Genomic DNA, 22456 nt, shown 5'->3' on the forward strand with positions numbered 1-22456 from the left:
CACCGACGTCTATGTGCAATCCATTTATGCAAAAGAAGATTTTTATTCATTACTTTGAGAGCAAGTCATGTCAGAGCTGCTGAAAACTCCCTCGGCACAGAAAATAAACACAGTTAAAAGTTCCAGTTGCTCTTGAGCTGACATCAAAGGAAAAAAATGTTCAAAGCACTTTAATGCTGTCACTGGAATCTGAGTTAATCATTATAAACAGATTAACAGAAACATCAGAAGTCAACAGCTACTTTCTCCTTAGCTGACACAAACCAAGGCAGGCAGCGGCTTCAGCTGCCTTTGATGTTATCTGCAAACCCACATAGATACGAATTATAAAAATTGTTTTATATCATGAAATATCATCATGAATTAATGAGAGAAGGTACACGTTAAATTTGCTATAAATTAGTTGAGAATCATTTGCTTTTACTTGAGTGTATCTGATGTGCCAGTACAGTTTATTCGGCTCCAATCTGAAAACCATTTTGAGCATTTAGAGTAATTTATTTTACATAAAGAACAAATCTTTTTGAATACATGGGACTGTGATGTCAAGATGCAAATACGCTCTAGTGCATAAAACAGTTTCGGAAGAGATTCACAGGGATCGAAATCCAGTCAAACCATTGTTACTCATGGCTGAGAAAGGCAAGATGTTAAAATACAAGTGCATTTTTATATTAAAGCTACCCTAGATAGAATCAGGGAAGAATTAAGTGCCATTTAAACTTGAGGACATAATCTCACGTTCAGTCTCGCTGTTGCCATCACTTCACTTCTCAGTTAGTTGTACAATCACTTCTGAGATTGGCATTGTGTATCAGCTTCAGGCAGTTTCTTGTTGTCCAGAGTCCATTTGGGCAGTCGTGTTAACTGTCATACCAGTCCAGGAAGAGAAGAGAAAAAGAGCACATAACGAGGAAAAAGAGGATCCATACCCTAAATCCAGCGTTGTTTTTGATAGCCTTAAAAAGAAGTAAACACAATGACATTTTACTGAGTGGAAATATAAGTCACATATATACTCACCGGTACACCTGTTCAACTGGTTGTCAATATAAATACCGAATTAGCCAATCACATTGCCGCAGCTTAATGCATTTAGACATGCAGAAGACCTGCTGAAGTTCAAGCTGAGCATCAGAATGGGGGAAAAAAGTGATTTAAGTGACTTTGAACGTGGCACGGTTGTTGATATCACTGTCCAGTGAATGGCAGTTCTCTAGGCCAAAATGCCTTGTTCATGCCAGAGGTCCAAAGAGAATGGCCAGACTGCTGTGAGCCAAAAAGAAGGCAATAACAACACAAATGACCACTTGTTACAACCAAGGTATGCAAAAGAGCATCACAGTCCACAGAGTACCTATGTTCTGATGGCTGCTTCCAAATCCTCTCAAACTGGTTTCTCAAATATGAAAACAGGATCTGGTGACCTCCACAGTCACCAACAGAGCACTTTTAGGATGTGAAACAGGAGCATCACATCATGGATGTGGAGCTGATAAATGTGCCGCATGTGTGTGACGCTATCATGTGAACATGAAACAAAATCTTAGAGGTTTTTTTTAGCACCTTGTTGAATCTGTTGAAATTAAAGCAGTTCTGAAGGTAAAAGGGGGTCTAACACCCAGGTGTATCTAATAAAGTGACCGGAGAATGTACAGCCAATATATGTGATGCAGAGGTGTGTTTTTCCCCCAGTGCAGTAAAAGGTACCTCTCGTATATCCTCATTGCCTTCTTTGACGTTCTCTGTAGCACCAACGACGAGCTGATGAATGTTGTCTATTTCTGCTTCCTGTCATGGAGAATAAGATGGACAATAAGTCTGTGTACAACAATGCACCGTGCACTTAACAGAGTGCCTGTGTGAAACCGAAGGAACCCAGCTCACTTGTTGCAGGACTTTCTCAGCAAAGATTTCTTGAAGTCGTGAGATCTCTACCACCTTCCCTTCGATTTGCCTGGTGGGTACAAACACTGGCATGAAGCATCCAATGAAAATAATGTGGCTAGCATATATAAGCCCTTCCAGATGATGTTAGGGGAACATTTAGTGTTTAGTGATTTTTTTATCACAAGTGTTTCAGATCCATTTCATTTAGTTTTATTAGCCACCAGAGGACTAATCTGCAAACACTCAAATCTTTGGGTAATTTTAATCCTGTCTTGATCAACATCTAACATTTCAGCCATGCTGTTTAAAACAGACTTATCAAAAACAGAAGGGAACATACACAGATGGAGACTCACCTCACTTCATCCACCAGGCTGTTCATCTCACTGATCAACCTCTGGTTTTCCTGCTCAAACTAGACATAAACACAGTACTGAATAAATATGTATAATGCAGATGTCAAATGCTAATTTAGTGTAAATATATTTCCACTTTTATTTGCCTTATCAGGAAATCCCTGTAAGCTGCTTTTGTGATGACAAATAACAATCCAAATTAGTCTGACATTTGCTGCTCTAAATCTTTAACCCTTCAAACCTCTGGCAAAAATCAACAACGAGTTGTCCCTGTGCACCGACACGCTGTCAAAGTACAACATTAACGTTTGAAACATGCAGATCTATTCATTCATTATTCTGTATACATAAATATTTTCTAAGGTGTCACACCATCTGAATTTCCTCTGGGGAGAGCTCATCTTCCACTCGGCTCTCCTCCCACAGGTTTACAGGGTTGTCCTGGACCTCTGATGATGCAGTCTTCTCTAAAGGGCGAAAGACAAAAGACTTTTAAAGACAACTTTAGACGTGTTACAATAAGAAACCTCTCTGAAAATATAACCTTGAGCAGTTATTATGATGGAGTTTTTTAAATGGAATATCTTCAGTTAGTTTATTATTTAGTCCATACTCCTTTATTGCCTTTGGTAAGCTATTCCAGCATTCAGTAACTTATTTTTTAGAGTGAGTGTGTTGTGAGTCCAGATGAGCTTTGAAATTGGTTCAACTGCCTTCAGGAAGCAGTCTCTTAAAGCAGTTTTCACTTTCAAATACAAATCAAGTTGACAAGATTATAATAATAAATGTCCTTTTTGACTACTGTAATTATAACTAGGGATAGGTACCGGTATCCGATGCCATTATGGCACCGGTTCTGACATAAACAGTAGTAACCAGACCGAAAAGCAGCGCACATTTCGGTGCTTTTTTTTTTCTTTCCCTGAGATGTCATACACTTTGGATTCTAGCCAATCATTTTACCTTTGCAAGGATAGTAGGCGGGCCCAGGTACGTACGTTCTTTTCGAGCTACAGATTAAAAATGCCCAAGGCGAAGCCGTCAAAAGTCTGGCTGTACTTCACAGCAAAAGATGCAAACTCAGCAGCCTGCAACAAGTGCTTTAAGGTGATACTGTGCAAAGGAGGTAACACCTGGAATCTGACGACCAACCTGGCGACGCATAGCGATTTTTTTAAAAGCCGAGAAATGCACAGAGTTAGCAACATCTCCCAAAAACCCGAAGAGGAGAGTCCTGGCCCCTAGCCCTGCCAGTGTAGCAGAAATGATGACGGATGATGATGGCAGCAGCAGCCGTTCTTCTCTGCGTGAGTAGCTTAATGTTGTCCGTGTGTAATTTACGTTGAGTAGGCTAACCACATTATTACATTAATGCATGTAAGGTGAACTAGCAAACACCGTCGTAGTTACATGCAGCTGTCTTCTTGTTTGATGGCAGATACTCCCTTCACCCTGGCCAAAAAGGCTAAAACGACCAAAGAAAAAGTGGAAAACAGCTAAACATGAGAGGTTTAAAGTTTGTGTTTTTTCCATTGTTTAAGCACTGCTTCCAGCCAAGAGTGATACCATATATGCCCTATAGCTGCAGAAAAGGCTAACATTGTTAGCTTTCTACAAAAAAACAGCTGAACATGAGAGGTTTAAAGTTTGTGTTTTTTCCATTGTTTAAGCACTGCTTCCAGCCAAGAGTGATACCATATATGCCCTATAGCTGCAGAAAAGGCTAACATTGTTAGCTTTCTACAAAAAAACAGCTGAACATGAGAGGTTTTTGGACAAAGTGTGTGTTCTCCATTCTTTAAGCACCGGTTTGAGCACCGTTTAAGCACCGGCACTGTTTCGAAAGTACTGGTTTGACACCGGTATCGGATAAAACCTAAACGATACCCATCCCTAATTATAACATTTAATACAGTTAACTGATCCAAATAGTGCTACTTATTGCTTCCTGTCTGCCAATGTTGGCTATGGATGATGATATGAATAATACTCATACTTAACTTTCAATCTTAACTGAGATCACAAAGAATCATCATCATCATCATGTGCAATGACACTGTGATAAGACACCATGACATTATATATATTATATATGTTTTAAAAAAAGCTGAAATATATGAGATCACAAAAAAGTAGAAGAAGAAAGCATAATTTGGAGTCAGGTAAGTTCTAATAAAATGCAGTAGGGCTTGTCGTGACAGGCTTTGCATGTTGACTTACCAGAACTTCCCTCCTTAACGGTGTCCTCCTCTGTGGGCTCCACTTCCACTTTTTTCTCCACTGGACCGTGATGCTCTGGTACCAGTCTTGATCTGTGACCACAGAACACAATATTACATGAATCACAAGCAGTTTAAAAATGATGAGTGACAACAGGTCAGTGAGGAATGCAAATACTCACAGCCTCTTCTTGTCCACCATTCTCTTGACTCTAATTGCTCTCTGCTCAGAGTACAGCTTGCATACACCTTAAAACCAAAGATGCAAGGTATGATCAAATTGTGTCAGATGCATTATGAAAGAATTATGAAGTATTAAAACAGGTAACAGAGGACTCACTAGAAGTTCAGTAATTAGCTACAAACTCACCTTTTAGGTATGTTTCAATGAGGTCTAGCACCGCTCCCCTGTGCTCCTTTATCTGAGCTGATATCACCTGTTTTTCAGCTGAGATGACAACAATAATATATTTACAGTCAAGACTTCCTGACTTGGAAAGCATGCAGTATGAACAAGACCATATCAGCATTTCCAGATATGTTATGTTTAAATTTCCATTTAAGTTGATTTGCTGCACAGAAATAAAAGACACACCTTCATTGCGTAGCTGCTTGATGGCTTCAGAGCAGGTTCTCATAAAGATCTGAGCATCCTGGTCGATCTGGTCACGGTCATTGTCTGTCATGCGGGAAAGGTCTGATGAAATGAGACTGTAAAACACACACCAGAGCAATGAGAGTGAGCTTGAAGACTTTTACAAACATCATATTTAGTTTTACACCGACAGACATGCCGTAATGTGAATAGTTTCAAGTTGAGAAAGCACTTGTCCAAATACTCCTTCCCTCATTTCCACGCGCAGCTTTAAACAGTGTACTCCAAATTTGTCCTAAGTGAGCATCATGTTAAGCATCCCATCATGCAATGCATACTTTGTGGGGGGAAACCTAAGGAAGCAAGGCAGTAAGCAAGCTAAAGTCTGTATTTTGCTTTAGCTAGGTGTTTTAAACTTTAAAAAGTAAATATGACAATCCACATTTGAGTCTTTTCCCTTTGTATTATTAGTTTGTGGGTGGCTGTCCAGGAAATAGAGATGTCACTTGACAACAAATAATTGATAATAATTACAAGATTTGAAGCTGAACAAGCCATCCATTGAAGGACTTTAGTTTCATTACCATTACATCATGTTATAACATCAGTGTAAATAAATCAGTTATCAACTATAGGTCACAATTACTCTGAGGACTAAGAGGTTAACAGGAAATCTGGAAGATAGTAACAGCTATGGGAAAAGCTGAATGTATACAAGACCTGCAAACATATCAGTGGACAGTCCCATCACTAAATACTACCACACTCAACCCACTGACATGTCTAATGCTTAGTTAATGTTTTCTTTTGAGGTTTCATCAACAACTCGTTCCCAACAGTGGCTACTCACGCACGCGCACACACACACGCACACACACACACACGCACACACACACACACACACGCACACACACACACACACACACACACACACACACACAACGCAGAGGGGCCTTGGAGAGAGGAAGGCCTGGATTAGTCCCTGGGTGTGATTTGCTCTACACTTGGTTGCAGCTCAATTATTCCAGACAATTAGACTGGAGTCTGCCTCTACAGACCACCCGACTCGCTGCTGACCTTGTGCCAGAAGGCAGCCCCTGTAGCTCGCGCACAGACACTCACGCACGCTGAAAATAACCCTGACTCCTGACCTTCTCTGAATTTTGTCAGAATTAAAGCGTTTGTGCCCTCATCAGCTTTCCCTGCAGCCTTGAAGGGTTTTGCCGTTGCTGTTGTTGATTGTGGTGGATTACTGTGACTGTTTGGAGAAGCTTACCTTCCGGCGCTCACATAATCTTTTCTGTGCTGTAGCAGAAAGTCTTTGAGCTTGGTGATGTTCGTGATCTGCCAAGATAAAGTGAGAAGTAGCATTACTCGACCCCATCACCGTCATGTCAACAAGTCTTTAAATACGCAGTTGCACCTTCAAATATGTTAATTTTGGTCAACATTGTTTTTTTTTCCAGACATGTATGAGGAAACTATTTTCTCCCAGCTACATTCCAACAGAGCCAGAGTAAATGCATAATTTTACATTTATTGGAAGTGACAGGAAACCAGTGTCCTTCTATCTCTGTGAATTCTCAATATTTACTTATGACAATTCATCAACTCCAGGACATACAAAAATCAAACCAGCAATTTGCCCGTCAAACAGCTCTCATAAATAAAACCAAGGGCTTACAGAGCATACAGAGCACTGACAGAGCCATTTCCAATAAGCTTTAAATTTATGATCTGTTGCTATTTATCACAGAGAGAAAGTCCAGGAGTGTGTGTGTGCAAAGGGAAACCAGAGGAAACTTGGTTCAATCCAATATTTGCTCGTGTAATTCAGTCAAATATTAAAAAAGACCAAATTGCTTCCCTGTCCACAGACTTCTGCTGGCAGGCTACAAGAGGGTGTGAAAGCACACACAGCAGGCTCTGTTGGATCCACAAGAAGACAGAACTGAGACAGGCGCAGGACTGAAAAATGACACAATGAGTTTGACTGTGACAGCGAGCACAGAGCGTGGGGGATTATTTTGATAGCATAACGACGCTGTCTTCAGCCTTCACTTTTTCACGCTAACAGCCTCAATTATCAAATTGCTTTGGCTGTAAAGAGTAACCTGGCACCAGTCGTCTAATAATGTCTCTAAACATTCATTCCTAGCGTCACAGTGACTTAAAGCGGTGTTTTATTTGAGCTGACGTTTGAAAAATGACTCGTTTGTCAGGGCATAAAGAAGGTGTTGTGATAAACAGAGCCGAGCAATTTGTTAGAAACCCAGAAGTCCTTCTCTGGTTTAGAGGGTGACGTACGACACTGCTGTGGGGGGCATGCTAACGCAGGCAAGGACAAGGCAGGCTGACCCCCGCTAATAATACAATTATTTGTGAGGTCAGGAGTTAATTGATGTTCAGTGCAGTTGAGCTTGGAGGGTTCAGGGAGAACAGAACCGTACTTATAGTTTAAAGTCATTCAGATCAGCATTAGTTACTAGTTTAGAGCCTATTCAAAACATGCCTGTTTGAAATTGGCTCTAGTAAATCTCTAGTTTTACTGTTGCAGCATTCTCAATCAATCACTGATCAACCATAATTATGACTGTACACACTTAAAGTCTAGAAAATATCGCATGGGAGCAGACGGCAATAATGTTTGGGTGAGCATCATCGTGTCATGTGACATTTTATGATGCAACTCATTCAGTATTATATCTGTAATCAAACTTTAATGTTACATCATAAATGTATATTATTTTAATATATTCTTCATTTGACATGATTATAATGTCTAAATATGACATCTAAAAATGTTTTTAATATTATTACAACCACTCTTGTTCGGTAAATTTGACAGTATCTTGACTACCAAACAAAAGACCTATGATTAAAACACAGGTGTTTGTCAGTTATCACAATAATAACAGACCTTTTTTCAGATGCCTGATCAGAATAATATTGAAGCACAACTTCAAAAGGACTCCTGTGACACTGTTATATTAATCTGCATATGTAACAGTCGGCGCTTCCCTTAACTGACAAATGAGTGCTTTCACTTGACTTAAAATCCTTAACACATTCTGAATTCACCTCATCTCTGGAGCTAACGCAGTTAATATGACCACTGTTAAAACAAATACAAAAAATACAATATAAAATGGCCCACGACAATGTTAAGACGATGCATGGAGAGGAAAAAGGTAAAAATCCCTTTTTAGGCAACGACTACAAACAGAATACACTCAGTACCTTGACAGTTGTAGTATATAATGCTTAAGTGAGGACAGGATGATGTCTTGTTAATAGCTGCACTGGCATAATAAGCCATTTGCAATGCACCACACTGTTGACCGTGTTTCTGAAACATTCCCACACTGTAGAGGTTCATGAGCAATCCTTCCAGCTTGCTGTTTGGAGGGTATTAATTGGACACAGCCATCTTTGCAACACAGTCTTATTGCAACCATTTAGATGAATTATATTAATGACATGAAGTAGTACGTAGAGTCACGGACTGCTCTTTGAAGTTAATCAAACACATGCAAAGAATCCTTCATATAATTAAAATCTAGCATGTCAGTGAATAAGACTGGTTATCATTGTAACAACCTTTATAAGTTTTTTATAGCTTTGAACTGCAAACAAGCTTGGAAACAACATCTTCTGCCAGAAAATGCTGATCTGCCAGAAAATGCTGAGGATTTTCTATGAGTCTGTTGTGGCCAGTGCGATCCTCTATGCTGTTGCATGCTGGGGGAGCAGGCTGAGGGTCGCAGATGCCAACAGACTTAATAAACTGATCCGTAAGGCCAGCAATGTTGTGGGGATGGAGCTGGACTCCCTCAAGGTGGTGTCGGAGAGGTGGATGCTGTCCAAGATAAAGACAATGTTGGATAACACCTCCCACCCACTCCATGACATGTTGGTCAGTCACAGGAGCTCGTTCAGTGAGAGACTGAGATTACCGAAAAGCACCACTGAACGACACAGGAAATCATTCCTGCCTGTGGCCATCTCCCTGTACAACGCATCCACTTAACACACTGTTTGCTGCTACAGCTACACATGTTTCTTTTCCAAATATTTATTTATAAGTGACTTATGTATGTATGTATGTATATATATGTATATATTGTACTATTCTTAGTTAGCGTATTGTCTGTCTTGTCTTAATGTTGGTTTAAAATGGAGCACTGTAACAAAAAATAATTTCCCCCAGGGATCAATAAAGTATTCTGATTCTGATTCTGATTACAGCAAAAATTGGACTGTTTGGTTTTTGTTTTTTTAATTAAAAGTTGCTTTGTGTTGTTGCTGTAACATTTCAACTCGTTCGTTGTGGTTTAGAGTCTTTTGGTATGATTTTGTGAGGAACAAATAAAGTGAAATGTTATGTCTAAGTTCCTAAATGAAACACAGAGATATTTATGTAATCTAGACTTGAAATTAGAAAATATAAACTCCTCCACACCAAGAACGATTTGGCTTGTCTTTACTATAAACTGTTTCCTGCTTGCAATTAACACTCGGTTTCAGCTTTGTACAAAGTTTATCTGACTACAAACCTCTACTCGTGGTACTACACCTTTTTCACCAGCAGGCAGTGCTAAGCCCAAAGCACTGGAACACAGTGGAAGGTCTGTGTGTGTGTGTGTGTGTGTGTGTGTGTGTGTGTGTGTGTGTGTGTGTGTGTGTGTGTGTTGTGTGTTGTGGGGGTGCTGGGGAGTGTCAAAGACTGCTGCTCTGGGGGTTGAGCTGCCTCCTGTGTGTATACATTGGAGCTTGGATTCCCAGCACAACCTCAAGGGTTTGCAGGGGGTCAGAGGGATCAATTGCTCTTGTAACGTAAGACCTTAAAGAGCAAGTAATTCCTGAACAATGAGGAAGGGGGTGGCCTTGTGCATGCGGCTCACCACATATGTGTATGCATAGGTACGCGTGAACGTGTGTGTGAGTGTAACGTGTAGCTGCCGCAGGTGTGTGTGAGGCAGAGCTCACAGGGAAGGCAAGAGGAGACAGTCTGCCGGGCTATATCTAATCTCGTCATCATCAAAGACCCCCACTTTACCTCCTCACTTTCTCCTTCCCCTTGGTTCCCTCCAGCTCTGACTGAGCCCAAACAAACCATCAGGGGGGATTATTATGAGGAAGAAAAGAGAAAAGGCTTAGCTAGCAGATTTTCTAAAGAGCCTGGATAGCTCTTTGTTTTGTTTAATCCAGGTAACTGACAGAATTTGATGATGACTGCCCTGCTTTGGTTCAAGTCCCTGTGTGTCCTGACTGTGGGCTATCCATACTGACGCCACGTTATGTTGTGTTTAGGAATGTGGCCCTGATGCAGAGAGGATGCTTCAGAGGAGAACGCTGAGCCACATGTTGACTCTATTATCATGTTTATGTCTGACTCTCTAATGGGCTGAGTTTTGTCTTCTCATGTCTATTCACAGTTAGGAAGCTTTAGCCAGCTCTATAAACAAACAAGGAGTAATCAAAGAAAGCTTTTAAGAATATTTACCAACTGGGTCCTCGACCCTTTTAATATGTGCTAAAGTTGTATTAATCTGTCACGAGTTTAACCGGCCAATTCACTTCGATACAAAGATGTGGAAAGCAGCGCTTGCATGCAGTCTCGGTGCTTCTTCATCTACTGTCACACAGGTCAGATCAAGGATGGATTTGAAAAGTGACGGAGAGTCTGAATCATATATTAGAGATTTTCAAATACTGAGGAATATCAGCCAATGTATAGTCTGCGGTAAAGAGTACAAAGCTGAAATGACCACATTACCGCTATTGTATTTTACAACTGTGTCACATTTCTCCCCTTCAAGACAGATGGAAAGCATTCAGCAATCATCTCTGTTCAATCACAACTTGTAACGGTCCTGCTGCTGGAGCTTAGTGAGACGGACTGAGTCAGTGGCAAAACTATTGAGGAAGGTTTACAGCCTGCCTAAACCGATTTCAAGCATGCATTCAAAGCCATCATATCTTAATAATCAATTTCATATGAAACAGATGTGAAGGGTGGGGCTGTAACGTTTCACTAAAACACAAATGGACAACACGGGACAAAAAATTAATTAATAAACAAAAGGCAAAGCTGGCAGCTGAAGAGAAGGTGACGTTAAGCATGTGAGATAAACAGAACTGTTTTTAAAAAAGGACACCACATAATATAATAGATACATACAGTATCTACCATTAGATTCAAAATATTGTTGTGTAAGTATTTGTATTTACTGATATTCCTTAGAGAGCATACTTAATCACGTTTTGTGATTATTTCAGCATGTTTTTGAATTGTAAGACCATCTCTCTTTTGTTTACTTAAGTCCGGTCAAGTTGCCTTGGTTGGACTGACGCAAACCTGTGTCTGTTTTTCAGAACTGCCAAAATATTATCACAGCGAACTGGAATTATGGTTTGCAAGTCCACGTGTTTGTTTCAGCCCAGGAGGAAATCTTATATTACACTTTATTAATGTTCAATATTCATATACAATATAATGCAAACAGTACTGCACACAGTGGGTCATAGAAGAGTAAGAAACGTACTGTCCACATTGGCATCCTCTGGTGAAACAAGTAAATAAAAGAAAGCTCACCCCTGCTTAGGACAGCAGGATACACATGCTGAAATCCTGACAACAAAAGGTAATAAATCAGCAAAATCACTAGCTCTATAACTTAGATGTACTTAATGAGCATCTCCTGCCAACCTGGTATCAGTTGTCATGGTCATTATAATAAATACGTTTTTTCCCCTGCATACAGTAGCACTGAAAACACCTAAAAAGTACCAGAAATGCAATTTCAGAGTAAGTGACACTGCAACTTTCCTTCAGTGTATTATACATCACTGAATTGATATAATTCACTTCCAAAAAAGAACCAAAAACAAAACCACTTGAGTTAAACTTTAGTTTCAAAAACACGAGCAAGAAAAAGACATAATCTATAAAGACAGAAAACACTTCAGTGATTTAATAAAGCAAAGTAATTTGCGGAGTGCATGGAAAATCTAGACGTTTGATTCGAGTCAGATTCTCACAGTACTGGAAAACTCAAACCTACTTGAGTCTTTACCTCTAAGACAGTAAACAAACTCGTCTTTTGACCTTTGCTTTAAAAACAAAACTGAAACAGTATCATCTGCTTTAGTTTTATTTTGTGCATTCAGTATCAATGTGAAATGACAACAAATAATGAATACCCCATGACTTATTTCCACATTTTATCCTGTAACAAAAGGCCCAATTGTATTCTTTATAGTTGTCATTTGCTTAAACAGATAAGTACACATCTGTTGGAGTTTCATGGCTCGGATTTTAGTGTTAAGAGTGGTGAATGCAGTCTGCTGTCATTAGTATTGGGAAATCGCAACATTTGCCTAATGATAATGCCGTAAGACAGTATTTAAAGTATCCACAGCTGCTGCTTGTTCATCTCTAACAATCGTGTCTACAGAAAAGCAATGACTGCCTCATGACTTAGAGCTTGTCATGCATCTGTAAAACTGCTTTTAACCACTTTTTGCTCGTTAGTTTCATTTTCATGAGTCCTTCCAAACCTTTTGTTGCGTGCAGTAAAACAAAGATCACGATCCTGCTCAGGGCTGACAGCAGATGCCTCAAAATTCAATTTGCCTGGCTTTCATGGGAAAACAGTGCAGAGATTAGGCCAACTGGTAAAAGAGACCATTTAGCAGCACTGTTCATCTGAGCGTGATCCCTGCAAATCGCTCAGCATAGACTTGGCTTAGGCAGCTATATGAGACCGCGTTTTACCTTTTGTGTTGTACTTTGGTAACGTGATGAGCAGAAGCATAATATAAAATTACTGACTGCAAACTTGCAAAATGTGGCTAAATAAGGCGCTACCATTGCTTTAGTACATATTATGTACAATATCAATTCTTTTATTTTTCACTGATCTGGCTTTTGGGCTTTTTAACATCCCTATGATAAATGTTTTACCTTTCTTTGACTGCCAATTACTTTTACTTCTACAAAGACTGTTGGGGGGGGGCATACTTGTGCACCACATTCCCTAAACAACTCATAAATGTCATGTAACATCTGCTGCTGTGGCTGTACACCATCTGTATGTGATCCGTTAAGCACAAGAAGAAATGTGCAAATTCATTCCAGTTTCATCTGAAGCAAAACACCCACAGACTCTTAAACACATCTCTAACGATTATTTCAACTTTGATCTGCGACTCTGACCTTTGCAAGTTCACTGATCCTCTTTAACGTCCCGGTGTGATACAAGGTGATAATTTTAACTTCACTTTCACAATGGTTTAGCTTGATTTAGTTTATAACATCTCAAACATAAAATGAAATTTCAATTGTTTAAAAAAAAAGAAAACACACTGGAGTTGGAAACTCAACCATCGTCGAAAAATTCAGACTAAATGTTACGAAAATACTAGAGCATACCATTTCACTGTAAAGTTTTCACAGCGAAGAGCCCCTCTAACAACACAACATCATTTTAAGAGCTGGCCCACTTTTCAGTGTTTCAAAGAAAACAGTGTGAGAAGGAGCCAATTTTGGAATACCAATACTGAACGCAGAGTGGGGAGCCAAGCGCTATTTTCTACACCCAATTTGACAATTTTAGAGTGACCTTCCCCATTTAAACTCGAGAAGGGTAGCATGCTGCGGAGAGCGACGAGGTGAGCGGTGAAACGGAGATCACAGCGCCCAAAACCAACCCCTATGAGGTAAAAGATTCCCCTTACCAAACCCCACCCTGCAAACACTGGCCCTCTTATTAGTCAATCAAACCCTTCTTGAATCGACTTGAAAGTAGCTACATTTCCTTTCTCATTGTGTTGACTTTTGAGTGGAAAAAGAAAAAAGTCTCAGAGGTCCACTGTGTATTTGTCAACTTTGATGTTTTCTTTCTATTTTTGCGAAGCTTCAATGGGAATTTAGGAGGGAGAGTTAGTGGGAGAGTTATGCATGTCTTGAAGGGCACCCACATCTGTTGTGCATTAGGTGCCGGCCGTCAACATTGTTACTGGGGACCTAATTTAATATTTTCTCTGTTTTGATCTTCCACCTTTAATCACTGGCTCTTGGGAGGATCAGCTTTCCCCAGAAATTGTTTGAGAGCCGAAAGAAAATGTTATTGCAGCATGTTTATGGAATCATACATGGGAAGAGGCGACCTGCATAAAAATGACTGCCTATGTGATGCCGAATAGAGACAGAAAAGGATAGCTGAGCCAGGGAGACGTGGGTGAAAACCGCGACATAACTGTAAGCAGTCAGGACATTCCAAGCTCACATTTTCAATTTCGGCAAAAACTGCTTCACTGAGATGGTCGGAGATGATATCTGCAATGCGAAGGAGACAGCAGTAGGGGGGGAGGAGAGCAGGGTGCAGCCACCACAGGATAGGTTTGGGTTTCTCTTGAATAAGCAGCAGTGCCTTTATTAAACCACCATTTCTAATATCCATGTAACAGAACATAACAAAAACCTGGTTGTGCAGAGCTGCAGCAAATGGGCTCATGTTTGCCTCGGGCTGATGGCTGAAGACATCGGGTACAACTAGAGCTGGGCGATAGAACGATAACGATATGTATCGCGATATAACTTTTACTCGATAGAGAAATTAAGCTATCGCGATAGACCTCGCCGCTCTTGTCCTCTTAAAAAAAAAAAAGAAAAGAACAGCCAATCCAAACTAAGTAGCGCAGAGCCGAACCAATCACAGCCGCAGCGTCACGTCGCGTGACTTGTTACGTACAGCACAAGTGCCAAGCCGCACGTGTGTTTGTTTGGGAAGCAGCCAGCGGTTAATGGAGGAAATGAGTGTGCCGACTAGAAAAATCAACCGAGCGTGACCGAAGAGAAAACAGATGATGGTTCCAACGCCGGAGAGATTGTCGAACGGAAGAGCCATAGAAGTTCCGTAGTGTGAAGGTATTTCGGCTATTTCAAGTCTGACAAAAAACAGAGTAGCGTGCACTGTAAATTGTGCCAAAAGCAAGTCTGGAAATACAATAAACTGGTGCATGCGTCACACTGCGCCACATTATTGTTTCGGTGAAATGAATTTCTACAATACTGTTACTGTTAATTGTACTCTCTGCAGTGTTTAAATGCTTACATATACACACAGTTAGTCCCTCCACACATACGACTCGGTTCTGCTTCTATGCCGCAGCTTTGTTTACTTTTACCCACCAAGGCTTCTAGACTTCTGATTGGCCAACATTTCTGCACGGTTAGGAATCTAGCGCCACCTGCTGCTTTGGCATGTTCATAGCAGCGTTTTCCTTCATTTCTGCCTTTATGTGTGGACGGGATTATTTTTTAAAACGAAAACGGAAAATCTCCGTTTTCAAAAATACCCGTGTACGTGTGGACGTAGCCTCAGTCTCTGACTGGAAGCGCTAATTCGTCATTCGGCTTTTGTCAGACTAAAGTAACTGTTAAAACTGTTTGAAAAGCTAAGCTATACAACAAGGAGAGATTGAGAATTTCCTTTTAGTTCTCAGTTTATTTGATATTGACAAAAGTTAGTCAGTTTTGTCTGTTCTTCTGTAAAACAAACTAAGATTTATTTTTAGAATTAATATTTTGTTTCTAAGTGGAATTGACAATTTAGTCTGTTTCGTTTGTTCTATTTTGAAACTTAAACGCTTTAGCGGCTGCCTTTTGTGTAGTTTGCAATATTTGCCTTTATTTATCTGAAAAAGTCTCATGTTCCTTAAGTACATCTACCCTGTTGAACTTATTATGGGAAATAAATATTTAAATAAAAACAAGCTGCTGATTATTTCACATTTTACTTGTGAGCAACGGCACATTTAAATCTTACAAATATAGTTATTTGGCTTATATCGTGATAGATATCGTTATCGCCTGAAATGAAAAAAACATATCGTGATATGAAAAAATCTCATATCGCCCAGCTCTAGGTACAACTTAAAGCCCTGACTCCCCTTGGGATACGTAAAGTGGTTCTTCAAGGTACCTTTGAAGAGGTTTGTTTTTGAGATATTCATGTCAGGCCAAAGTGTAGCAGTAGACGTACAAGCAACATGTACACTGCTAGATCTTGTACCGTCAACCATAGAGGATGGGTCTGTATTTCAGCGGAAAAAGATAATTTAAGATGTTTTTCATGACATTTCCTGAATCAACACAATGTCTCATAAAATGAGATCCAAAACTGTTTTCCCCAATATATTTAGTCTTATGTGAAATTCTACAAATAAATTTATATTATTACAGTATTAGAGGAGATGAAGTCTAAATTCCATTACTGACAGTGTATTAAAAAGCTAGCATTTTTCAGTGAGACCAAGGTCATTTTAACTGGCTATTACCAGAAAACTAAGAAAGGAAGAAATGAAAACATACTTCTTCAGTTGTGTAGCTGTTCATATTTATATGGTTTCTGAAAAAATAACCATATCAACTGCTGATCCAAGCGTGTAAAATTTTTTCTGAATATCAGTTGCAGGCCTCATGTTGGGGAAAATACATATATATATTTTATGTGACACTTTTGTCTTTGAGTGATTGTTTTCATGAGAATTTGGTCAGATATGAGAATATAGACTGGGAGACTGCACACCAGCAGCTATGAAACAACATTTCTGACTTATTTCTCTCCCTATGATGCCCACACCTATCAATCTGTGCCAAGAATGTTTTATATGAAGTGGCGTATGCACTTATAATATGCACTTATAATAACGGCATACTCCAACAAATACAGTTATTATAATAATAACCAGGAATTGTAAAACACAGTTGAGCGCACATGTAGCAAGCCTGGACATCCCCAGATAACTTTAATGGGTGAATATTGTATCTGTAAAAGTTGTAGATTACCAAAGTATATAAGGGCATAAAAGCATTTCATTAACATCGATGGGATATTCTTCTTCTTCTTCTTTCAGCTGCCTTTACAAAATACCATAGCAGATAATTTGCCTCTATTTCACCCTATCCCTAGCACCCTCCTTTATCACAAAAACCCTCTGCATGTGCTCCTTCACTACATCCATGAGTCTCCTCTTAGGTGTTCCTCTCTTCCTCCTGCCTGGCACCTCCACGTTCAGCATCCTTTGCCTAGTGTATTTTCTCTTCCGACTGTGCATATACCCAAGCCATCTCATCCTTACCTATTTAACTTTGCCTCCACACTGCTCAACCCAAGCTGCCCCTCTGATGCGTTTGTTTCTAATTTCGTCCATCCTGGTGACTCCCAGTGAAGATCTTAACATCTTCAGTTCAGCCTCCGGTCGTTTTTGTCAGTGCCACCACCTCCAAGCCATACATCATAAAAGGTCTAGTCTTGCAAACCTTCCCTTTCCCTCTTGGTGCTATCCTTCTCTCACAAATCACTCCTGACATTGCCTCAACCTTCTTCACCCTGTCTGCAAACTCGTTTTCACACCTCTTATGCATTATCCGTTGCTTTGGATGGTTGACCCCAGATATCTAAACTACTCAAACTTCAGTACCTCTGCTCCTTGCAGCTTCACTGTTACACCTGTCTCCCTCTCATTCACACAAATGTATTCTGTCTTGCTTCTACTGACTTTCATCTTCTCTCAAAGCATACCTGCACATCTCCAGGCTCTATTTCACCTGCTCCCTACTCTCAGTACAGATCCTCAAAGCCTTCAACAAACGATTAACTGGCCACTTATTGTATTAGTCAAAATCACAACCTTTATATTTCAAATCTCAACGTATCATAATATTATCTATTCTATGACAAATTTGGAACATAATTTGCATATATTCAATATAAATTTTAAAAAATCTAATCCAGTTTAAGTTCATGCTGCATTTAGCAAAGTTATAGTCTGCAAATGTTGACAGAACACCGGCTAACCACGAACAGCGCCAACACACCAAAGGAAACAGAAGTGGTAAGCATCGTATATGCACTGTATTTCACTGGCTGCTGTTGCTCCTACAAAGTAGTAGTAAGTTTAGAAGCTGCCATTAAACGTAAAGCACTTTGGCCACTGTGCTAGCAAAGTTAGCTAACGCTAGCCTGGATGAACACTCACCACTTCTTTCGCCCTCGGTGAGAAGCCACTCTTCGGTCTACTTCTCTTGAAAATTTCATCTTTGGTCGAGTCGAAGCCAATCCCTATGGCTTTGTTCCTGGTTTTGACCGTCTTAACGCTGGCTTTGAAAAGTAACGTGATATCAACAGCCATGTCTGAGCAGCTGCAGCCGACTGCTCACCGCTGTAAACAAACTGACACGTCACCCGATGAGGACGTCATCTTCGTGGGACGCGCTGGATTTCTCCTGTAATACGGGTACGAAAGCGTTACGTTTCACCTTAAATATTTCATCAGTATTTATTTATTATAAGTAATATTCACATCATAATAATTGAATTCTGCTACAGTCCGATCGTATATTTAAAGACCGGTCGCTTAGAATCAACTCTTGTAGGGAAAATCTTAAAATATCTTTAATTAAAAAAAAAAAATCTATTAATATTTTAACTGAAACCTTCGGTCTGAAAGCATTAACTTGAAGCCTTTACCTGTATGTGCCAAATTTGGGAAACGACAGTCCAAACCATAAGTTCTGCCATCCCACAGGTCAATTGTACAGTTTCAGACTGCAACAAAAATGGGAAAATCTGACTGCAAATACAAGGGAGGAGATCAAACGACAGAAATACACAGAGGTAAAGGTGAGGAAAATCAAGTTGAAGCAAAATTTATAGGATAGTGAAAAACAAGGAAAAAGCATTTAAACATAGAGAGACAAAATAGGGATTATGCATCATTAATTATTTAATAAACTCGTTATATTTATCAATAAATAATGCAAGCAATGATTCTTTGTTAACAGATAAAAGCCTGTCCATTGAGCAGTTCATTACAGAGACCTGAACAGTTATTTCTGTAATGAACCTCTGAGACTGCTGCAACAAGAGAGAGACGACTCTTTAGCCCCACAGAAACTCTTAATTTATCAAATCAGAACGAGTTTTGGGGATTATTTACTAAAAGTTTTCTGAAAGATTGCCCATTCATTTCAAATTTAAAATAACATTTATCGGATAAATTAATGGATAAAAGTTTTTATTCGTGCTGCATTTGAGATAAAAATATTCCCACAATAGATGAAGGATTCCCAAACAAGAAGCAGCTGACACAGCGACAGCTCCCCACATATACGAATCTCTGCAGCATAACCAAAGATGGCATTTAGTAATGTAGCTAAATCATTGGCAGTGCAGTTGAGAACGCCACATGCTACTGACATTACCGACTCTAGTGAACATCTGGATAACATTTTACTTCTCTATCACCAGCCTACTGCACAATCAACAAATTAAACTATACAGTTTATCGTTTTAAATGTGTAGTGTTTTCTGTGAAACGATAAGAAATATTTAGTCTGAAGGAAGACACTAGTTTTGTTCCACCTCACTAAGGAGGTGAAAGGTGCAGTACCTCCTGACCTGGTGGACTAGGTGAGCTATAAGAATATTTATATGCCAGTGCATTTTCAAAATGCGCACATTCAACTTATTTCCGAGTTTTCTGCCACCTATGAATGCAGCCCATGTTCCTAACAATGGGCTGATTTATGCTGTGTGGGATGTGTTGGATGGTTTTCAATGTCTTTGTGGAGACTTGTGCTCAGAGACTGTGCAATATCTGAGCTGTGCAGTGCAGTTTTTCTACACTCCCTCTACCTGGTAGCAATGTGATGAATAAGGAAATGTTTTGATGTTTACATCACAGTGAATACTGACAGATGATGGCTGTGTGTTGGCGCTAATCAAAACTATTATTCATGCCAGAACTTCTGTCTGTTGTTCTAATGATTATATTTTGGTATTGTGTTGTAACTGCCACAATAATGAGTGATTGTCAATACAGTCTGTGTCCAAAACAAACGAACAAATAAAAAACCAGCTGATGCAGTGTGTTTATATTAAAGTACATCTGTGTATTTACTGGAGGCTAAGATACATAATAGCTTTGCTTTTCCTCCTGATTACGCAATTTGTCGTGTAAAAAGAAAATCAATGTGTTAACTCAGAGCGCTTGTTATCACTAAAAATCTCCTGAAAGAGACGGTATTTACTTTAAATTTTCCATTCAAGACTGCATTTAAGCTTGTGTTATTTCGGTTTTTGGCATGGACATGAAGTTTTAGATTTTAAAGATAATCCATGTTGCAATTACTGATCGACAATAGTTATAGTAAAAGAATGGGGGGTGGCTCTAAATTGCCTGTACATATGAACGTGAATGATTGTCTGTCTCTCCCGGTTAGCGCTGTGACAGACTGGTGACCTCTCCAGCCAGACTGTACTCTGCCTCACATCCTATGACAGCTGGGGTAGGTTCCAGCCCGTCTGTGGACTTGAATTGGATAAGCGGAAGAAATTGGATGGATGTAGTACTTGAGAGCAGTATAGTGACAACAGCAATACAGTGCTTTTTGGTGAAGGGGCATAGTGGTTAGCACTGTCACATTACAGCAAGAAAAGCCTGGGTTTGAATCCACTAGCTGACTGGAGACTTTCTGTGTGGAGTTTGTATGTTGTCCCTACAGATAAACAGAAGAAGATGGATGATTAAATGGCCACATAAAGAGAATTTTATGTAATATTTAAATATTTTTGCAGGGAATGAGTTATTCCATATAAATATTGAATTTCAGCTATTTTCACATTTGGCTTTTCTTTGTAGGAGGCAAAATTTGTCTTTTTCTGTTAGAAATGTAGTTTATTTGCTGAGTCACCTAATTCACTCTTAAGTGCAAATTTGGAGACTGTCAAGATTTGACATATACCAATATACATATTCATAAAACTCCAGCTTAATCTTGCCAGTATAAGTAAAGCTAGAATAATGTCCTGTCTAGACAAATGTAGCAATTTGTGTGTACTATTTCTCATAAATCTGTTTATTTGCAAGTGACTGGGATTGGCACTCAGATATGAGCAGTTGGGCTTAGTGTTGAATAAAAGTCTGTTATTTGCTATGTGGTTTGCTCATTTCCTTTGTTAGTGTTGTGCCAGACTGTTTTACAGCTGAGTGCTGCGACTGTCTCACCCTTTCTGCAGTCTCAGCATTTAAAATTATTATAGTTTTGACTTTAGTAAGAGTGTATGTCTTGAAGCATGGAGTGCATGGGCACGCTTAAAGGAATGATTTCCTTTAAGATGCTGCAAGAAATCTAACCGATCACTGAATTTTCACTACAGTACACATCACACTATACTAAGCTAGAAGAAAAAGGTGACTGAATGAAGTTTCAGGAGCATATTTTCTTTCATAGATCCACAATGTTTTCTTTTAAGTGCAAAAAGACATGCTTTCTGTAATTACATTTGCTCTCTAGTGTAGTGGGTGTGAGCTTTAATAGAGTTTATTGATGAGCTAGCCTTTACTTAAAGGGAATATGCTAAGAATCATAAACTGGATGCAGTATATCCAGCTGTTTTTTTTCTATTAGCATTCCCAGCTGTTTAGTTATCACTTCTAGCTTATTAGAGTGCCATGAAAAAGTATTTACCTCCTTTGTGAGTCCTGAGATTTGTTTTTGCATTTGTCAAACTTAGATGTTTCAGTTTCATCAAACAAATGTTAACATTTGACAAAGATAATCTAAGAAAATCCAAAATGCAGTTTTTAAATGATGATTTGTTAAGGGGAAAAAGGCTATCCAAACTTATCCTGGCCTTGTGTGAAAAAGTAATTGGCCCCTTGTTAAATTATAAATTAACTTTGATTAACCACAATTTTTTGGAAAGCAACAAGTTCAGTTTCACTAAACACACCCAGGCTTGATTACTGCCAGACCTGTTGAATCAAGAAATCACTTAAATAAACCTGTCTGACAAAGTAAAGGTAGCTAAGAGATCTCAAAGAGCAACACATCATGCCGCAATTTAAAGTCACTGGCATCTGTCAGTCTGGAAAGTTTTACAAAGCAATTTCCAAGTCTTTGGGACTCCAGCAAACCCCAGTTAAAGCCATTATCCACAAATCAAGAAAACTTAGGACAGTGTTGAACCTTCCCAGGGGTGGCCAGCCTGCTACAATTACTCCAAGAGCACATCAACAGCTCATCCAGGAAAAAAACCTCACTTGCCATAGTTAAGGTCAGGGTTCAGCAATAAGAAAGAGACTCGGGGGGGAAGAATGACATTCATGAGAGAATTCAAAGGCAAACACCACTGCTGGCCAAAAAGAACAAAAGCTCGTCTTATATTTGTGAAAAAGAAAAAAAAACATCTCTAAGATTATCAAAACTTTTGGGAAAATATTCTGTGGACTGACAAAATGACTGACAAAATGTGAACTTTTTTTTTTGGATGGTTTAAGTGGTTTGAACACAGCATTTTATAGTAAGGTCATCATCCCAT

General features: G+C 39.4%; 1 protein-coding gene across 1 annotated transcript; it reads right to left on the minus strand.

Moving 5' to 3' along the window:
- Positions 1-8: 8 nt before the first annotated feature.
- Positions 9-18327, minus strand: stx18 (syntaxin 18). Its single transcript, XM_085456190.1, has 11 exons — positions 18111-18327; positions 6337-6404; positions 5061-5176; positions 4836-4913; positions 4648-4714; positions 4467-4558; positions 2619-2713; positions 2247-2305; positions 1888-1957; positions 1711-1791; positions 9-959 (listed from the first exon to the last, which is right to left on the minus strand). Exons 1-11 carry the CDS (start codon positions 18261-18263, stop codon positions 864-866), a joined length of 975 nt encoding a protein of 324 aa, XP_085312316.1. The 5' UTR covers positions 18264-18327; the 3' UTR covers positions 9-863.
- Between the last annotated feature and the right edge of the window lie 4129 nt (positions 18328-22456).

Source organism: Copadichromis virginalis, linkage group LG5 (assembly GCF_057382275.1).
Source record: "Copadichromis virginalis isolate Kocher_CV1m ecotype Utaka linkage group LG5, C_Virginalis_male_GT1.1, whole genome shotgun sequence".
NCBI classification, from domain to species: domain Eukaryota; kingdom Metazoa; phylum Chordata; class Actinopteri; order Cichliformes; family Cichlidae; genus Copadichromis; species Copadichromis virginalis.

Coding starts and splice junctions, on each gene's coding strand:
- stx18 (XM_085456190.1), bottom strand. CDS start 18,263: ATGGCTGTTGATATCACGTTACTTTTCAAAGCCAGCGTTAAGACGGTC. Junction 4,559..4,647: donor ATGGTGGACAAGAAGAGGCT/GTGAGTATTTGC, acceptor CTGTGGTCACAG/ATCAAGACTGGTACCAGAGC. Junction 2,714..4,466: donor CGTTAAGGAGGGAAGTTCTG/GTAAGTCAACAT, acceptor TTCGCCCTTTAG/AGAAGACTGCATCATCAGAG.